Source organism: Staurois parvus, unplaced genomic scaffold, assembly GCF_062004578.1.
Source record: "Staurois parvus isolate SC_StPar_1 unplaced genomic scaffold, SC_StPar_1.0 ptg000048l, whole genome shotgun sequence".
NCBI lineage: Eukaryota > Metazoa > Chordata > Amphibia > Anura > Ranidae > Staurois > Staurois parvus.
The window spans coordinates 2,572,200-2,593,658 of NW_028317844.1; the positions used below are offsets into that span (position 1 = coordinate 2,572,200).

Here is a 21,459-nt window from a genome sequence, read left to right on the forward strand (position 1 = left end):
TCAGTGAGTGGTAATATGCAGTAACCTCTAGCAACCAACCAGTAATGATGTGCAGTAACCTTTAACAACCAATCAATTGAGTGGTAATATGCAGTAACCTCTAGCAACCAAACAGTGACCAGTAATGATGTGCAGTAACCTCTAGCAGCCAATCATTTAGCAGGATGTGCATAAACCTCTAGCAACCAATCAGTGAGCGGTAATGATGTGCAGTAACCTCTAGCAACCAATCAGCAAGCAGAAATCATATGCTGTAACCTCTGGCAACTAATCAATGAGCTGTAATGTGTGCTGTAACCTCTAGCAACCAGTCAGTGGGCAGTAATGATATGCTTTAACCTCCAGCAATCAATTGCAATTGCTGCCTGATTTGTTGCAGTAAACTGATTTTGAGTTTAGCTGCTATTTATTGTATGTCTCAGAGCAGGTGGAGAGCAAAATTTCATGGGGGACCCAAGAAAATGTTTGCCCAGGGTCCAATCAATATTAAAGATGGTCCTGCATATACAGATCATTCCCTTGACTGCTCCAATGCTGTTCTGTAATGAGCACTTTTAAACTCTGCCTTAATCTTCAGACTTCTGATTTGTCATTCTATTTTAGCAAGGTCCTCTAGCAATGTAATGTCCTACATTTCCAAAGACTGGAAACTACCAAAGTGTTGGACTAACACCCTTAACCACTTCAATACTGGGCACTTTTACCCCCTTCCTGCCCATGCCAATTTTCAGCTTTCTGTGATGTTGCATTTTGAATGACAGTTGCGCGGTCATACAACACTGTATCCAAATGAAAGTTTTATCATTGAGACAGATAGAACTTTCTTTTGGTGGTATTTAATCACCATTTGTTTTTTTTTAATTTTTGCTTAACAAAGAAAAATGATCAAAAAATTTTGAAAAAAAAGTTTCTGCTATAAAATTTTGCAAATAAGTAAATTTTCTTCTTCACTGATGTGTGCTGATGAGGCTGCACTGATAGGCACTGATGAGGCTGCATTGAAGGGCACTGATGGGCACTGATAAACTGCACTGAAGAGGAGGCGCTAATGCGGTATTGATATTCAGAACTGATGGACAGTAATAAGCTGCACTAATGGGCACTGATTGGCACTGATGGAGCTGCACTGACACTGATGGGGTGGCACTTGTTTACCTGTGATTAGCTGTAATTGGACACAGCTGATCACATGGTAAAGGGTTGCTGTGATTTGCCCTTTAGCTCGATCTCTGAACAGCTATGTCCAGGGGGGCGGGGTTTTGGGAGGACATCTATAGACGCCCACCCAGAACTAGGCAACCGTGTTGTAGCCGTCTTTTGGCTACAGTGCAGTTGGCAAGTGGTTATAGTATATGTTAACTCTTGCCTTGTTAAACAACCTATTTAGTTTGATATAGAAATGTAAGGCATTACGTGTATAGTTATAAAAAATTTTATAAATACTTTTTTTTTCTTTTTGAATAAATGATCTCCTAACCTGTGTTCGCAGCTGCATAAAGGGATTAAAGAGCTGAGGAGCGGAGACTTCAGGGGGGGCATGTCAGTAGGGGGCAGAGAAACAGTAATACACTGATCTTCCCAGTGAAGAACTGTGCAGGAGGATGAGAGGTTCGTGTCAGCCAAAGTCTTGGCCACTGGAGGATAAGCAGGCTGTGTTCTCCATACAGCCACGCTGAGATGTATGTGCTGCCATGTCTAGTGCAGTCAGTTTAAAAATAGGAAAGCATGAGGACTGGCAGGATTTAACAGGTATTTCACACAAAGGAAGCAATACTAAGAAAACATGAAATTTTTTAATACAAGTACATGGTACCACAGATGCATATCAGGAATATAAAATATTGGGGTAACTTACACTTTAACCTCTTATCTGCCTTTTTTCCAATCCTCCCTCTTGTTGTGCACACCCACGGTTTGGTATTTATAAAGGCTTCTGTATCTGTCCATGGCTCCTGAGGATATCCGTTGCAAAAAAAACACATCTGGTGAAGCCTTTGGATGTTGATGTCATCATGCATATCATCATTCATGTCAAGCGTGGACTCACTAGTGGCATTGCTATTTAATATTATACGTAGCAGATACTGTATTACTGTATACATAGTCGATTTTTACAAATTTTTGTATGGCGGTCTTTTGTCAGCAGTTTTTTTGAGATTTGGATATCCTTTTAATAAACTGATCTAAATGATTTAAGTATGTGAAACATTTTGTTTATTTTCCTGGAAATACCTAAGAACCAACTGATAATGTAACGTGCAAAGCAGTGGCATGTTCAGTTCTGGATCATCATGTATAGGGATTCTACCATACTACGGTGCATATACATACTGACCTCTGGCAATTGGGGTCTATTTGTCTGGTAAACCTTGGTTTACACAGGGTGTTGGCAGTGGAGGTTCAAATCTCAAGGAATTCTTACTCATCCTGCTTCTTTTTATGCTTTTGTGTGGATTTTGACACATTATTATATTACTATTATTAATATACAGGATTTATATAACGCCAACAGTTTGCTCAGCGCTTTACAATATAACGGGAGACAATATAGCAACAATACAGTTCAATACAAGAGGGTTAGGAGGGCCCTGCTACTTGAAGCTTACAATCTAATATGTGCATTTGGCCTCTTAATCATTGGGGGGGTCTCCTGCATAACGTGATGAACTGCTTATTTATATATTTATTTATCTATATATTTATGTATAGGAAAATGTCCTCACTTGCTATCAGTGAGGATATATATATATATATATATATGTATATATATAATTTCTTCCATATCTTGGAGCTCACATTTTGAGTTTGCTGGGCCAGTTTAATAATGAATGTGCTATTTGTGTGAAAGCAGTAATGCGTCTCTGAAGTAAAGGCCAGTCTATGAAATTCTACAGAAGCAGGACGTGGGGAATGTTTATGCTGTGCGTTCCTTCATTCTGGCAGCACTGAAGCTTTTAAATTCCCTGTGGGCTGCATCTTATCCTCCTAGATGCTTGGCAGAGGTTCTTCTGGCAGCCTAAGATCTGGCAAATACTATTCTGTAGATACATTAAGCCAACAAGATATTTTATTCCCAGTTTTGAAAGCTTTGTGTTATTTTTTTTCAAATACACCAGTTTCCAATAAACGGTTAAATGTGTAATTAGAAAAATATGATGTTATTGTAGACTTAATAAGGTGCATCCCGGGGTGATTGAAATCTAATTCATAACATGAATTATTTTGAAATATAAGAAGATTGGTTGTTAGAATTTCATCATCTAGGTGCTTTTCCTTCAGTTACCATACTGCCTCTTCTGTTTTTGATATTTTCACTTTAACCACTTGACCTCTGGAAGATTTTACCCACCTCATGACCAGAGCATTTTTCAATGTTCAGCACTACACTATTTTAACTGGCAATTGTGTGGTCATGCAACACTGTACCCAAATTACATTAATATAATTTTTTTTTCACACAAATATAGCTTTCTTCTGGTTGTATTTGATCACCACTGGGTTTTTTTTTCCAATTTTTTATTATATAAATGAAAACAGACTGAAAAAAAAACATTTTCTACTTTCTATTATCCAATAATTTTTTTTAGAAAAAATCTAATTTCTTCAAATAATTCTTTATTAATTGGTTTGTGTTAAAGTTATGGGATCTACAAACTATGGTATATATACTGGAATTTACCCAGCTATAGATGCTATACTGGTAATGGTAGTTATCAGGTCCTTATAGTGGGACTGTGATAGTGTTTTGAGCAATCTGAAGTTAACAGATACTGGCTGGGAGGGACACTTACTGACTAACACTGATGCCGCTAGTGATACTAATACAGTGATCAGATATAATATTGTACACTGTACTAATGACAATGTCTGGGAAGGGGTTAATTTCAAAAGGCAATCAAGGGGTTAACTATTTGCCTAAAAGTGTAATGTAGGCTGTTTTTACTCACATATCTTGCTGTTTTTTTCTCCCTGCTTTTCAGGGAGCTGCAAATATGTTATAGCCTGGGGAAGGAAGAGCTTCCTTTCCCTTCCTGGGTGAAGGTCCACTCTATGATTAAACCAGATGGAAACATGCTTTTGTGGGATTCTAAACACCTCCCTCCATCTGCAATGTAGGAAATGTGAGCATAAAAGAGTCTGACTTTCAGCATCCACAAAAAAGTGAGTAGCTCTGGGTTAAAGATCTCCTTACACTGCATTACTGCATTATGACCAATGATAATGGGGGAGCCCAACTAGAATTACCTAGATTTGATTTAAAGATGGAGTGGTGTGAAGTTCTTCAGGAGCTGATTGGAGAGCGTAAAGAAGAGCATGGGCATGTGGGCCTGGAGGAGAGAAAAGACACAGAAGCTGGACAGATCTAGAAGAAAGCATGGATGCTGCAGCTGAGCATGGTCAGTGAATGAAGGAAGAGACACATGATAATGAGCATGGTTCAAATTGGTCAGAAGAACAGCAGAGACATGCAAGCTGAGTGGTTCTGTTTGAAAGTGGGACCTGTGAAAAGGCTCATTGTCAAATAAATAGGCTGCCTGTATTTTACTTTGCCCTATACCTCTCTTCCTGTGTATACCTTCTGATATGGCTACACCCCCTGGTGGGTGACACTAGGTTGTATGCATCCGGAGGGTTTCATGCATTTTAGGAGGGAAGAATGTAACTTGAACCCTTCTTAGGATTGCCACCTCATCCCTTTAAAGCCAAACACATATTAATTACACAGGTTCTAAAGCTAATTTAACGCAGATAAGGGACTTAGTGAGTTTAATTACCATCTTAATCAGCCACAGAACCTCTGTAATTAATGTGTTTGGTTTTAAAGGGATAAGGTGACAATTCTAGCCCTTCTACCAACTCTCCATCACACCTACAGGGTCCTCTATGCCATTGGGCTGTAACAGCAGGATTGGAGCCACACATCACTATGAACACTTGCAAGGCCTTGCTAAATCATGATTCCAGGCGGGTTCCTAGGCCAGTTCCTGAGCTGCAGATGAGATCTGGTAACATTAGGTAGCAAAGCCCAGGAGGAATATTATATTATTTGATGCCATATGATTCCATATTGTACAATAGTCCATGCTACTGCCTAACATGGCCTGTTTGAGCTACAATGTGAGACAAAGAAACAGGTAGAGGATCATTCATATAGTCTTTACTTGAAAATCAGATGATGGAGGTAACAATCCGAATGATGGTATAAGAACAGTACATAAAGCTGAGCATCTGTCCTGGCAATTACAGTCTGATTCCTACATAACATAAGGGGGCAGCTGCGGTGCACTTACAGGTGAAACTCGAAAAATTAGAATATCGTGCAAAAGTTCATTTATTTCAGTAATGCAACTTAAAAGGTGAAACCAATATGTGAGATAGACTCATTACATGCAAAGCAAGATAGTTAATAATTTACCTGACCTTGGCTTGGTATCAAGAGATCCCCGAACTTTCCACTTCTTAATAGTTGATTTAACAGTACTGATTGGCATATTCAAGGCTTTGGACATCTTTATATGTCCTTTTCCATCTTTATAAAGTTCCATTACCTTGTTACGCAGGACTTTTGACAGTTCTTTTCTGATCCCCATGGCTCAGTATCTAACCTAGTCAGTGCTTCCATGTAGAGCTTAGAAACTCATTGACTATTTATACACTGACACTAATTGCAATGTAAAAAGCCACAGATGTGGGACATTAACCTCTAATAGGCATTTTAACCCGTGTGTGTCACCTTGTGTGTCTGTACCAAGGCCAAACATTCCAGGGTATGTAAACTTTTGATCATGGCCATTTGGGTGATTTCTGTTATCATTATGATTTAAAAAGGAGCCAAACAACTATTTGATAATAAATGGCTTCATATGATCATCATCCTTCAATAAAAGAGCATTTTTTGGCATGATCAGTCATATTTTCAATATCAATGCCAACATTTCACAATTTCTGCCAGTGTATGTAAACTTTTGAGCACAACTGTATTAGTTACACCTTTTAAGTTGCATTACTGAAATAAATGAACTTTTGCACGATATTCTAATTTTTCGAGATTCACCTGTACTATCTTGCTCTCAGGGGTGAGACACCCCAAATTAAAGTTGCATAGTCCAAACCTTTCCACATTATGGAAACGTATCCTTATTATGGGGTATTATGGTTTGGAAGGAACAACAAAGGCCCCAAACACTCACATGGTGTTCCAGAAATCCTCCGGTATCCTCCCTCCCTGAGCTAACTCCTACACTTGTTTTTTGGCCTCAGCACAACAAGGGGAGAAGACCACACCCCCGTGGAGGCCAACACCACAGCAGAAGGCACTACGGACTTAATTCTATCTTACAGGCTCACCCAAAGTGGAGAGTCTAAGCACCAGCCAGTTTTCACCATAGCTCCTGATGTTGGAGATGGGTTTTGCAGCATGCTGGTACCAGGTTGCGGCCCTCAGAATTGCCCCACCAAGCTGTTAGCAGGGATAAAGAAGCTATGATGCAGAGACTGGAGACTATAGTGTAGTCAGGGGTCTTGGTAGGTGGCAAGCAGAGAGATGTTACACAGTCTGGGTCAGCAAGTGAGAAGGCAGAATAGGAGAGAGGGCTTAGGCAATCTGGGTCAACAACAATTGGAATCAGGCTTCAGTATTATAGCTTCTGCTCTCAGGTAGCTGGTTTGAAGACACAAAACCAGCCTGTTCAAAGGCAGGTGTTTGAATTCTACCCAGCAAGACTAGAACAGTAGGAAGAGGCACTGGGAAGAAATCCTGGGCTGTTACAAGGCAGGTATAGCTGTAACAAGGGTGGAAATAAACAATGCATGAGCAGAGCTGGACAAAGTTGCAGCGAACAATGCTTGTACAAACCTGATAAGGCGCAATGTCTGAACACAGCTGAAAACAAGCAAAGCTTAGATAGAGTGGTAACACCTATCTTTTTTTTTTTTTATTAATATATATATATAATTTCGTTTTTATTAAGTTTTGAAGAACATACAACAGCCAAAGATGCATAGAGTTGTAAGATAACAAATCAACAAAAGAAGAAAGAAAACAGGCTCATCAATGGGAATGCATATGCATACAATGTCAGTGTATAACAGTGGATTAGCCAGCAATATCAGACATCTGGGTAGACTTACCGGAAATGAAAAGATCCCAAGGTTCCCAAACTTCTTCAAAAAGGGGGACAAGATTAGCATGCAGAGCAGTGAGGTACTCCATTCTTCTAATCTCAGCGATAACCTTCACCAATTCCGACCGTGTAGGAGGTGTAGTAGATATCCAATGCATGAGAATGGTTCTCCTGGCCGCTGTTAAAACATGAGAGGATAGTTTCTTGGCAGGTTTGGAGAGGCCTGTAAAAGGTAGACCTAGTAAAAAGTGAATAGGGTCAAATGGGATATGGACCTGTAAAAGTAGCTGCAGAAGGTTATGGACCTCTCTCCAGAAAGAAGCAATGTGTTGGCAAAGCCAGAAATTGTGAAAAAGAGTGCAAATTTCCTCACCACATCGCCAGCAGACAGGAGAAACACTTGAATTGCGGGCATGGAGAACCTCAGGAGTCTTGTACCAGAACATTAAAATTTAATAAGTGTTTTCTTTATATACCACACATATAGAAGATCTAGAGGCGGTCTCCCAAATCCTGCTCCATTGATCTAATAGAATGTCTTGTTGAAGGATTCGGGGCCACTTTCACATATAAAGGTGTGTATCAGTAGAAAGGGGACAAGTGTCTTGAAGTAACTTATAGGTAGAGGAAATTAGGCCTCGATGGCATGAACCCTGAATGCAGATGTGTTCAAAAAGAGTAGGCTTCTCAAGAGTCAGGGAGGGAGTAACACCTATCTTTAATAATATTGTATATCTATATTGATTATTTTTGGTCTGCAACATGTTGTATGCCTTGTACACATGAACAGATGAATGGTCGTCCATTTTTCTTTTGCATGTAAGTTTCATATAGAAAATGAACAGGCTACTAAGGTTACGAAAATTATCATACGACAGAATACAACTTTGGAAGTGATGTAATGTATTGTATTGTAATATATTCTTTCATTTCCAAGCATATGTGGTCTTGATTTCTTGATTTTTTTTCGGACGAATACTGTACTGATTAAAATGAAAATCGTTTGCTCTGTTATCATACAAGAAAAAATTCTGTGCTTGTCCCTTCGAATATTGTTGCATGGCTGTTGAAAGCTGTGTACTAACAATCAGATTATCGGACTATCCCTCCGAAAACTATTTTTGTCATCCGATTTTCTGATCATGTGTAATAGGCATTAGCTTTAAAGATTAAAAAATTATTTTGGGTCATTTGCTGTGTAAAAATAAATGACCTCTATTGATGCCTGCCCCATGTTTGGTTGCTGCTCCATTAGGTAAAATTGTTACTTTCATTCAGCCCCCACAGTGCTGTAAGCAACAAAAGCTCAGTGCTGTAGATCCGGCTGTAGTACAATGATCATAGCAGGCCGCTTGGGCGTACATTTGTATTTTTTGTTTATACAAAAAAAAGTGAACATTTTTTTCCCCCTGAAAATCTTTGTAACGGCAGTAAAGCATAACTTTCAGTTGAATTAATACAGTACATTAAAATAGAAGTGCTGTCATTAGTTGATAATGTATATCTTTAAGGATTACTCATCTGAGCAAAGACTTTCATAGCAACATGCACAAAAATAAAAAAATATTCCTACAATTCTGCATGTTACGTTGATTATCTGATGGGTGTGTAAATACTGTGTCTCTTGACTTGGCTCCTGTTTATCATAGCAACTCTATTCACAGTTTACACTACACATTTCTCTGACTATTGGAAACACATGTCGTAATAGAGCCCTTCCTTACCCTTTTCCCTGCTGATCTGGAACGGAAAACTAGAAGATAAGAAGCAGGTTTAATGCATTGATTTACAATCTGTAAATGCTTATTCTGCCATATACCCTTGTGTCTAATATTAGGATTATGTATCTGAGACTTAAAGTGTTACTAAACCCATATATATATATATATATATATATATATATATATATATACAGTGGGGATCGAAAGTTTGGGCACCCCAGCTAAAAATTTGTATTAATGTGCATAAAGAAGCCAAGGAAAGATGGAAAAATCTCCAAAAGGCATCAAATTACAGATTAGACATTCTTATAATATGTCAACAAAAGTTAGATTTTATTTCCATCATTTACACTTTCAAAATAACAGAAAACAAAAAAATGGCGTCTGCAAAAGTTTGGGCACCCTGCAGAGTTAATATCTTGTACTGCCCCCTTTGGCAAGTATCACAGCTTGTAAACGCTTTTTGTAGCCAGCCAAGAGTCTTTCAATTCTTGTTTGAGGTATCTTTGCCCATTCTTCCTTACAAAAGTCTTCCAGTTCTTTGAGATTTCAGGGCTGTCTGTCACGCACTGCTCTTTTAAGGTCTATCCATAGATTTTCAATTATGTTGAGGTCAGGAGATTGTGAAGGCCATGGCAAAGCCTTCAGTTTACACCTCTTGATGTAATCCCCCGTGGATTTTGAGGTGTGTTTAGGATCATTATCCATTTGTAGAAGCCATCCTCTCTTTAACTTCAGCTTTTTCACAGATGGCATCAAGTTACCATCCAAAATTTGCTGAAATTTTATTGAATCCATTTTTCCTTCTACTCGTGATCATCCCTGTTGACAAAGTCCGGATGTGACGAAACGCGTCCGGGGCACGTGACGTGGTGACGTAGTGACGCTCTTCCGGAAGTGCGGTGACGGCCATCTTTGATCCTGGTACATGCGGCTGTGGCTTCCTGGAATCCCCATGGGGTTTTTAGGTATTGGAAACCTACCATAGGCGATCTGTTCCCCCTCGGGAGTGGGATGGTGTGGATACCTACACACTTGTGAGGAGAGGCAGGATTGTGAACAAATCGTTTTTGGTGTGGAAGCTGATGTCATCTTATTTGAATGTAAGTTGCTACAACAAAGTGCTTTGAGTTTTTATGATACATATTGATTCCTGGTCTGTTTATGAGGTCTGTGGGAAGTGGCTGGAAAGGCTGAAGGAATATTAAAAGGTTGGAAAGAAGTACTCAGACCCTTGATACCATTCTGAGGGTAACTATGCACTTCCTCTATTGGTATGCAGTGGATTGATTCCTAAGGCTGAGGGATTTCTCTTCACGGTTGTGGTGGCACGTCAAAATTTTTTTGTGTGCATGAAACACGTGTGGCACGTTTTATATACCCCTCTTTTTGAAGATAATACACATGTTGAGTTTTTTTCCTTTGAGGTATATGAAGATTTGGTTTGAAGTATATCACAAAGATGTTTGAAGATATGAAGAATTAAGATATTACAGATAAAGATTTTTTCATGAAATAATATTTTTTGGGGACTTTATTTTGGACTTTGGGTTTTTGATGTTTTTGTTTTTTTGGTTTTGGACTCTATTTGTATACACTAATATCTAGTAGAGGGTAAATCAAGTTTACTGTAAGATTTATTTGATGATATTTGTACTTCAGGGGAAGGATTGTGATAGTGACTTGGTGGGATATTCTACTTGTAAAAGGATAGTGCTATATGTAGAATATTTATAGTGGAATAGTGTACCACAACTCCAGTGTCTGCCAGATCTTTCTGGAGGGATCGTGCAGTCAAACGTGGGCTTTGAATTGTTTTTCTCACAATCCTGCGAGCTGTTCTGTGTGATATTTTTCTTGGTCTTCCAGATCTTGCTTTAACTTCCACTGTTCCTGATGACTGCCATTTCTTAATTACATTCCAAACAGAGGATATTGACATCTGAAAACGCTTTTCTATATTCTTATAGCCTTCTCCAGCTTTGTGAGCGTCAACTATTTTCATTTTCAGTTTTCTAGACAACTGCTTAGAAGAACCCATGGTGCTGATTGTTGGGGCAAGGTCAGATGAGTCTGGGCATTTAAAACCTTTGAGATTGACATAACCTGGTCTTCCCAGACGATGATTGAGAACAATCCATGACACTGGCAGGTCTCAGCTTTGCAAAGGGGGCAGTGCATGCTATAAATTCTGCAGGGTGCCCAAACTTTTGCAGACGCCATTTTTTTGTTTTCTGTTATTTTGAAAGTGTAAATGATGGAAATAAAATCTAACTTTTGTTGACATATTGTAAGAATGTCTAATCTGTAATTTGATGCCTTTTGGAGATTTTTCCATCTTTCCTTGGCTTCTTTATGCACATTAATACAAATTTTTAGCTGGGGTGCCCAAACTTTCGATCCCCACTGTGTATATATATATATATATATATATATATATATAGTGAAGGAAATAAGTATTCGATCCCCTGCTGATTTTGAATGTTTGCCCACTCACAAGGAAATGATCAGTCTAAAAATCGAATGGTAAGTGTATTGTAATACAGAGAGACAGAATAGCAACAACAAATTCTAAAGAAATGCATGTCTAACAAATTATGCACTGATTTGCATGTTCATGAGGGAAATAAGTATTTGATCTCCTATCATTCAGCAGGATTTCTGGCTACCAGGTGTCCTTCATACAGGTAACAAGCTGAGATTAGAAGCAGTCTCTTAAAGGGAGAGCTGCTAATCTCATTTTGTTACCTGTATAAAAGACACCTGTCAACAGGCGCAATTAAACAATCAGATTCCAAACTCTCCACCATGGCAAAGACCAAAGAACTGTCCAAGGATGTCAGAGACAAGATTGTAGACCAACACAAGCCGGACTGGGCTACCAAACTATCACCAAGCAACTTGGTGAGAAGGTGACAACAGTTGGTGCAATCATTCGCAAATGGAAGAAACACAAAACAACTGTCAGTCTCCTTAGGTCTGGTGCACCATGCATGATCTCACCTTGTGGAGTGTCATTGATCATGAGAACAGTGAGGAATCATCCCAGAACTACACGTGAGGATCCTGTCAATGATCTCCAGGCAGCTGGGACCACAGTCACCAAGAAAACAATTGGTAACACACTACGCTGACAAGGATTGAAATCCTGCAGTGCCCACAAGGTCCCTCTGTTCAAGAAAGCACATGTCCAGGCCTGTCTGAAGTTTGCCACTGAACATCTGAATGATGCAGAGGAGGACTGGTTGAAAGTGTTGTGGTCAGATGAGACCAAAATTGAGCTCTTTGGCATCAATTCAACTCACCATGTTTGGAGGGGAAGGAATGCTGCCTGTGACCCCAAGAACACCATCCCAACTGTCAAACATGGTGGTGGAAACATTCTACTTTGGGGGTGTTTTTCTGCTAAGGGGACAGGACAACTGCACAACATTAAAGGGACGATGGACGGGGCAATTTACCGTCAAATCTTGGGTGAGAACCTTCTTCCCTCAGCCAGGGCATTGAAAATGGGTCGTGGATGGGTGTCCCAGCATGACAATGACCCAAAACACACGGCCAAGGCAACAAACAAGTGGCTCAAGACGAAGCACATTAAGGTCCTGGAGTGGCCTAGCCAGTCTCCAGACCTTAATCTGATTGAAAGTCTGTGGAGGGAGCTCAAAGTTTGAGTTGCCAAACATTAGCCACCAAACCTTAATGACTTGGAGAGGATCTGCCAAGAGGAGTGGACCAAAATCCCTCCTGAGATGTGTGCAAACCTGGTGGCGAACTACAGGAAACATCTGACCTCTGTGATTGCCAACAAGGGATTTGCCACCAAGTACTAACTCATGTTTTGTGAAGAGGATCAAATACTTATTTCCCTCATGAACATGCAAATCAGTGCATAATTTGTTAGACATGCATTTCCTTTGAATTTTTTGTTGCTATTCTGTCTTTCAGTGTTACAATACACCTACAATTCAAGTTTTAGACTGATCATTTCTTTGTGAGTGGGCAAACATTCAAAACATTCAGCAGGGGATCAAATACTTATTTCCTTCACTGTACCTGCATCCAGGCCTTTTTTTCAAGGGAATAGGTGCAAGAGCTCCCCCTTTTGGAATCATTCCTTGCCTCCACCCTCTACCCACATCTGAGTACCATCACTTGGTTCCACCCCCTGCCCGCCTCCCAGTACCACCGCTTTTAGAGAATACAGAGCCAAGTATCATGTTGTGATGCTAAGTAATTTGTATGGAATTTTTACTGATAACAAGAAAAGTAGTAAAGTATTTCCCCTGCAGCAGGCAACAATAGATCCCCTCAGCAACAATAGACCCCCAGCAACAACAGATTACCACCCAGAAATAATAGATCTCCCAGCAACAATAGACTCCACCAGCAAAAATAAACCCTCACAACAAAAATACCACCCCAGGAAGAATAGACCCTAGCAGCAACAACAGTTCTCTCAACAGCCAGCAGTAGATCGCTCCCAGCAACAACTGCCCCCCCCCAGCAAAAATAGACGCCCGCACAAAAATAGATTCCCTCCAGTGACAAAAGATCTCTCAGAAGCCAGTATCAATAGACTCTCCAGCATACCACAGCACCCCTTGCCATTACATGTATTCAGTGCTGGAGGTGCCGGAACTGTGTTCCCCCACGTTCCCGCTGAAAAAAAAAGCCCTAGTAGTGTTACCTTGTAAAGATTTTTGTATGTAGTGCTCACTATGCAAACAATTACCAACATTCTTTTTCACCATAAATAAATAATTACATTTTAAAGATTATGTTAATATTTCAAGTGCCAAATTCAAAGTGCTCACTGCTGTGCTTGCTCTATGCAATATATATCAATAAAGTAAAAACCTAATATATTCCAAGTCATCAGTAGATTAATAAAAATGCTCATCAATTCATACTTCAATCCTCTAAAGTGTTCAGTGCAAATAATATTCATAAAAAAAAGTGTGCTTTGTATCCTTTTTTTTCCAAAAAGTGCTCTGTGGCTTTAAATTTGCCACTTTATCTCCAGTGTCTCCCCAGCAAACTTTCAGTCTGTGTCACCAGTGATCACGCACCCTCCTCCACACCTGTGAGAACTCACAAGCCAAAGTTGACCCCTTTTGTTTTTTGAGTAGGTCATTAAGTGCTCTTTTAAAAAAATAGAGAATGCCTCTCCACTGTTCCGCTTCTCCCCTTTCTAGATCACCGTCTCACACTCCAAGCCATATTATCATTAATAGATCACAGGGAAGATACTGAAATACTCATAGTGTAAAACCCTTTCATTATTAAAAAGACATTCCACTTTACAAACAATGACTCATAAATTATAGGTTTTTTTTTCTTCATATCTGTCTAGTGATCCTTGACCCTATCTATGCTGTAAAAATTATTCCGTTTGGATTCTTTCCATGCTTCTCTTTAAAGCTCCTAGATACACTATGTTTAGTATACCTTCTATATTATTAATGCATTCACTTACTTTTGTACTTCATTTCCCTGTTCTCTCAACATACTGGAGCCCACATGGGCATTCCAGTATGTATGTCACATGTGTACTGTCACATGTTATAAACAGCCTGATTTCATAAATGTTTTCCTTTCACATTATATTTAAAATATGTGACCTTTCTCCCTTTTTCTATAATTGTTCTACAATGTATGCAAAATATGCATCTGTAGAACCCCTCATTTCGAATAGTGTAATTTTTTTCTCTGGTGGAATTTTTTTATTTTTTACTATTCTATTCCTCAGAGTTCCTGTTTTTCTATAGATAAATTTAGTTATTTTTAGGCAGCAATTTCCCTAGCGCTTCATCCTTTAGCAAAATGGGCCACTGTTTTTTCACTATTTTCTCTACAGCTTCATAGTGTTGAATTCTGTGATGAATGCATATTCCATTCCAGCATTTTTCTTCTATTGTTTCATCTTCAGCAATGTTTTTTTCATCCATTTTCCTTACTTCTTCTCTAAGGCTGCATTCACACTTTGCGATTTTGAATTGCAGGCAGAATTGCAGCTATTCTGACTGTGATTCCAAATCACACTGCAATCATGCATAACATGCCACAACACAACAAACATGTTTAGATGCCATTCATTGGCACCTCAAATGTGGTGTATTCTTGCAGTGATCACAATGTGATTTGGAATCACAAGAAGAAATGCAGAATAGAAGCAATTCTGCCTGCAGTTTAAAATCATGAAGTGTGAATGCAGCCTGATTCTCTCTAATTTTGCTTGTTTTTGTATCCTTTTTTCTCAAATTTATGGACTATGATGTGCCTCTGGTCCATCTGGCAGTTCTGGGACATTGATTTACTGGGTATGGAAGACAATAAATTAGCAGGCCATCCAAGGTGCTGGCATTTTTAGGCAAATAGTAGCCTGCATTTGTCTCCCAATACAGGTTTTCTTTAGAGAGAATTAGACCTGAAATGTTTCCAAGGTAAAAATATTGCTGATGCACAGGTGCATTGCGGTACCTGAAAGTGGCTGTTAGTCTTCAGATTATATTCTTTTCTCAAGTTTCTCAGTGCAGATGTCTGATCATAGATCCAGGTTCTACACAGGGCCTCACCTTCTGTTCACATCAATATTAACCACTTGACATCCTGAGGATTTACCCCCCTTTCTGACCAGGCCATTTTTTGCATTACGGCGCTGCTTTACTTTAACTGACAATTGCGTGGTCATGCAATGCTGCACCCAAATGAAAATTATGTCCTTTTTTCTCCATAAATTGAGCTTTCTTTCTGTGGCATTTGATCGCCTGTGCGGTTTTTATTTTTTGCGCTATAAAAAGAAAAGCCCAACAATTTTCAGAAAAAAAAACAATATTTTTGACTTTTTGCTATTAAACATGTACAGTAAAAAATTAAAAAAAATAAAATTTCGTCATAAATTTATGCCAAAATGTATTCTGCTACATGTCTTTGCTAAAAAAATCAAAATACGTGTAAATTTAATTGGTATACATGAAAGTTATAGCGTTTACAAATGGCACTGTATATATACTGAGATTTGTTTTAATTTTTAATTTTTACTTGTAAAAACTTATAGCAGGACTGCGGGACTGTGGCGGACATTCTGACACTGGGGGGAACTGACTTGGTGTCACTGACATCCCCAGTGACACCAATGCAGTGATCAGTGCTAAAAAAAAAAGCACTGACACTGTACTAATGGCACTGGGCAGGAAGGGGTTAACATGAGGGGCGATCAAGGGTTAACTGTGTGCTGGGAGTATTTTACAAGAGGGCGGTGTCAGTGTGCTTCACTGTAATCACACTGCTTTGGATGGCTGTGCACAGCCATTCAAAGCAGTGTGCCAGAGCTGACAGAGAGGAGAACTGTTAGTAAACAAAACAGTTCTCCTCCCCATTGGAGATCCTCGGAAATCATGGGTGCCAGCGAGTAATCATCAGCCAGGACCCAGTGATTGACAGCCGCAGCCGCGAATAGCGGCGCGGCTCGCTTGCGCCCCCTACCCAGAAATGCGAAATCACGTATATATACGTGATTTTGTGCACCCGTGCCACCCCGTAGCAGTAATTCTGCTATAGGGTGGTCGGGAAGCGGTTAAAGTAGGGGTAGAAGCTAACTCTAACTTTTCTTAAAAACATTCCCTCCACCCTCCTCCTACCTATCCTGTATACCCTGTATAAGGGAGCACTTGATAACAGCTGTGAATTCTTGGAGCCATGATATCATCCATAGGGTCCCATGGCCTAGCTGTTGTTGACGCTCCCTCCTCTCCTCTGCTGCAGCTGCTCACTGACATAGGAGAGCTGGAGCTGCAGGATCACGTGACCAGATGGGAACGGATTAAAAATAGGTAAGTAAACAGGTCTTTTTTTATACAGGGTATCCAGGATAGGTGGGGGGGGGGGGCATTTCGAAGAAGACTTAGGCTTTTTTTTCCATTTTAAGCTCTAACCAAGTAACCGTTTTATTGTCAAACACCACAGCCTCCACTGCCCAACAAAGTTCTGGTATTTGACAATTTGACAGATGCATTGCTTAGCACCCATAGAGGCAGGGCTTAAAGCAGAACCACTGGCACATATAAAAAAAACACAATTTAATGCAGTTGTATGTTCCTTTGAAAATAAAAACATGCATTTTTATTTAATTAAGAACCTGTATCAGTCTTGGTATTGGCTTTTTTAATGCTTTCCACGGCAGCACTTAGATTGGAAGAAGTAAGGGCAGTCATGCTCTACTGCATGCATGTTTGCTGACGTGGAACATGCTGACAGAAGGGGAGAGCTGACTTAGCAGAGTTCATGACTTAGGGCTTGTTCCACCTCTGGCAACCTTTGCCAATCAGCAGTGGATAGCAGGCTCTATGGTTTGTCACAACTCATTTCATGAGTACCAGAAACTCCACTTCTTCAGGTGCTGTGAAACTTTCTTATTTGTCTATTGGACATGGAAATCAAGGCCCACCAAACCACCCTCTGGGAGGAGAACCATACAGAACCCAAAACGTTACATAAGCTTTCCACAGATATAGGAGAGAAGAAAATATGTGCTCCTCCCTCATAAATATAAATATAAACAAAGTGTTATTTTTTTTATGTCTTTTTATGTTTTACGTTTCCTACTATGTTATAGAATTAATTAGTGAAAGATAATGAAATATAAAAATAATTTCTATGTTTTAGATTAGGAGAAGACGACAGCATATTTGATGTGAACATGGCCACTGGTGGTTGTGAAGTCCATCGGTTTGATCCAAGTATTGGGTCTGCTCACATCCAAGAAGGTGAGCGTCTTTGGCATCATCGACTTTCAGTTGATTGGAGGGATCCCAACCCAATAATTGCCCCACATCGATTACATAGCAACACTAAGAAGCTTGGAGCCATTCTCAATGAATTTGGACATTGGAAGGTAAAAAATAATTCTACTGTTTTAAAAAATGTTTGATTATTTTTTCTACCTATCAGCCATAAATTTATGACCACTGAAAAGTAAAGTGAATTACATAAATAACTCATTACAATGAAATCTAAAGTGGGTTAGATATATGAGGCAGCAAGTGAACATGTTGTCCCTTAAGTTGATGTGTTGAATGCAGAAAAAATGGGCATGCATAAGGATTTGAGCAACTTAGACAAGGGCCAAATTGTAATGGTTAGATTACTGGGTCAGAGCAACTCCAAAACTGGTCACGGTGCCCACAGCTAAAAGTGCCTACAATGGGGATATGAGCATCAGACTATGACCACTAAGCAGTGGATGAAGGTTGCTTGGTCTGATGTTTTCTTTTACATCATGTGGATGGCTGGGTGCATATGCGTCATTTACTTGGGGAAGATATGGCGCCAGAATGCACTGTGGGAAGAAGGCAAGCCAGCTGAGACTTAAAGAATTTGCTGCTGATGGCTTGGTGCCAGATACTACATCATACCTTCAGAGGTCTAGTGGAGTCCATTACCCTGGCTGGTCAGGGCTGTTTTGGTGGCAAAAGGGGGACCTACTCAATATTAAGTGGGTGGTCATAATGCTATGGCTGATTGGTGTGTATGTATGTATGTATGTATGTATGTATGTATGTGTGTGTGTATATATATATATATATATATATATATATATACATGTGAGTATGTCTGTGTTTGTTAATTATGTAGTGTTTGAGTGTGTTGAAAATATTGACCTGGTAACTTGTGGTTTGTTCGTCTATAAAGAATAAATTGTACCAGTAAACCTAAGAGACACAAGATCTTCTGATTCAGGAGATATTACCTCCTACGCTAGGAGTTCTTAATAAAATATATTTATATATCTGGTGAATAGGCAGACAGAAATGCCTTCTTGTAATCATGTTAGCCAATGTACGTAGTTACCAGGTCTGTACAAGTTTATGTTGGATATATCAGTCTTAGTTCAGTTGCATCAGTGCTGGCAGGTTGAATCATATTCTGGCATTATATTTATCTTAAATTCTGGTGATGACATATCCTTAAAAGAATTTGGTAAGCTGCTTAGCCAATACAGCAATAGCTTATTCAATACAGTGCAAGGAGTGCTAAACAGAAGTCCAGTAACACATAGCCTGCAATCAGAATGAATTTGACCAAAAGTCACATTAGTAAAAGTTAGATTTTGAGGTATTAAAAGCTAGCAAGTGCTATTAAGGAGTGTGCAGGATTTTAATTACTTTCATAACTGAGCAGAATCCATTCTACTGAAAAGGGTCCTCATGTACAGGGAGCTTTCTATAGGTATAAGAATTGACTATTAATATCGGTATATTTACCATAGTTATGTTTTATTTCTTCGGCGCTTAAAGTGATTGTAAAGACTCAAGGTTTTTTTAAAAACCTTCTGTGTGCAGAAGTACCCCGAGCCTCCCAAGACTTTCCTGAGCTCCATCACAATGCAGTGGTGTGCACAAGAGCCTCAGCTCTCTGGGGACTCTCCTTCCTCATTGTCTGAGACTGCAGCGGGAGCCATTCGCTCCTACTTCTGTCAATCACAGCTAGTGAGCCAATGAGGAGAGAGCGGGGCCAAGTTGTAGCTCTGTGTGTGAATGGACACGCAAAGCAGCAGCACAGGAGCAAGTCTGCTTGGGTGCCCCCAGAGCAAGCTGCTTGCTCTGGGGGCACTTGGCAGGAGGGAGGGGCCATGAACATCAGCGGGGGATCTCAGTAAAGGAGGATCAGGGCTGCTCTGTGAAAATCCTCTGCACAGAGCAGGTAAGTATAACATTTATTATATTATTTTTTAAATTGCCTTTAACCCCTTGACTTCGACGTAACACAAATATACAGCTCCCAGAACAAAGACCAGAATGTCACTGAGAGCCCCGGGTCCCGTTCTAACAATTGGGACCCGCGACTCCCAATTCTGGGTCACATGATCGCTCTGATAGCCTTTGATTGGCTATCATAGTGATCAGTCACTGTACAGCCCGGCCCCCTTGTTTTTTTCTCTTTCTAACTCCTGTAATAGAGGGAAAAAAGTGTGTGTTAAAAAAAATTAAAAAATTAAAAAATAAAGAAAAAATACCTAGATCAAGGTTTAATCTAGTTCAGTGCCAGGGTAAGTGTTTGAGTCAAGGTCAGGATCAAAGGTCAAAAGGTCAGGTTCAAAGGTCAAAAGGTCAGGGTCAAAGGTCAGGGTTTTTTTGTGTTTTTTTTTTTTAAATTGGTATTAGTGTCAGTGTGTTTTAGGTAAACAAAAAACAAATTGCGCACTATTGTTTCTGAGCTGTACTATGGGTACAAACAACAAATAACATACACATATATGGTCTAAAAAGATAAACAAGCGAGCGCTGATTTAGAAGAAAATAAGCAGAAGCAGCTTACAAAAGCAAAAAAAACTCTAAATCCTTAAAAACATCTATATCAAAATTACAGCACTGAAAACACAAATGTGATTGACATAAGTATCAATATAAAGTGATATATGAGGCGCTGATATATAGCGCAACAAAGTGACAGTAGTGCGTCGTCCTATGTTGGATGAATATAAGTGACATAAACGCACATCATAAACGCATGACAGTCCATAAATATACTTTTCCTCAAAAGTGCTTGTATCATCCTGTGTGTGAAAATAATGGTCGTTTCTCACTGGAATTGCATATAAATGGTGCTCGTGACTTCTTGTGGATATGGTAAAAGAGGTGTGCTTGCACTCACCGGACGCACAACCAAATTGTGCATATGAATGATACTCAGAAAGGTACTGGTGGGCATCTAGGAACCGACAGGGATAAGGCACTTCTCAGGTACTCATTACAACCTGGTTACGGGCTCCAGACCTCTCAGTAATGACCCTCTCTGCAAACTAGGATAGCTCCTTGGTATTATCTACACCCGGCTTCACAGCAAATCAGCAACACTGAATATCCACCTTATAACAGAGCTGAGGTAAGTGTAACAGAATCCAATTCAATTTTTCCTAAGTGGCCACAGAACACAGAACTCACTATCAATAGAAGATATACCATTGCTTCAGACAAGCACTGGAGAGCATGCTGCAGCTAATTGGTACAGTGCACAAGGGTCTGGAAATAATGCACTGTCCCTTGGCCAAAGGTTATATTCCAGACTATCTTTGCTCATTCATAGATTTACCAACCAAATGAGTTTCCAGAGACTAGGTCACTCCAAAGGCTGTGTCACTGCCCTGGACTGCAATTATTCTGGCCTCTTCGCACACCACTTTTATCATATCCACAAGAAGTCCAGAGCACCATTTATATGCAATTCCAGTGAGAAGCGACCATTATTTTCACACACGGGATGATATAAGCACTTTTGAGGAAAAGTATATTTATGGACTGTCATGATGTGCGTTTATGTCACTTATATTTGTCCAACATAGGACGACGCACTACTGTCACTTTGTTGCGCTATATATCAGAGCCTCATATATCACTTGTCACTTTATATTGCTACTTATGTCAATCACATTGGTTTTATTTGTGTTTTCAGTGCTGCAATTTTGATATATATATATATACATTTATGGGATCGCTGCGATTGTTAAGAGCTGGAAAATTTATTTTGGGTTGTTCTTTGGTGGTAGATTATGGTAGTAACAAGAAAAACACAGCTAAATTAAAAAAATATATATTTTTTTTACTATTATGGGCCAG

The 21,459-nt window shown here is 39.6% G+C and overlaps 1 protein-coding gene across 2 annotated transcripts in view; it reads left to right on the top strand.

Annotated features, from left to right (window-relative positions):
• METTL24 (methyltransferase like 24) overlaps positions 1 to 21,459 on the top strand; it is a 109,781-nt gene that overhangs the window by 70,366 nt on the left and 17,956 nt on the right. For both annotated transcript variants that reach the window (XM_089664644.1, XM_089664652.1), the window contains one exon: positions 17,510 to 17,738. In XM_089664644.1, coding sequence (XP_089520770.1) covers positions 17,510 to 17,738 — 229 coding nt within the window. The remainder of the gene's footprint in view (positions 1 to 17,509; positions 17,739 to 21,459) is intronic.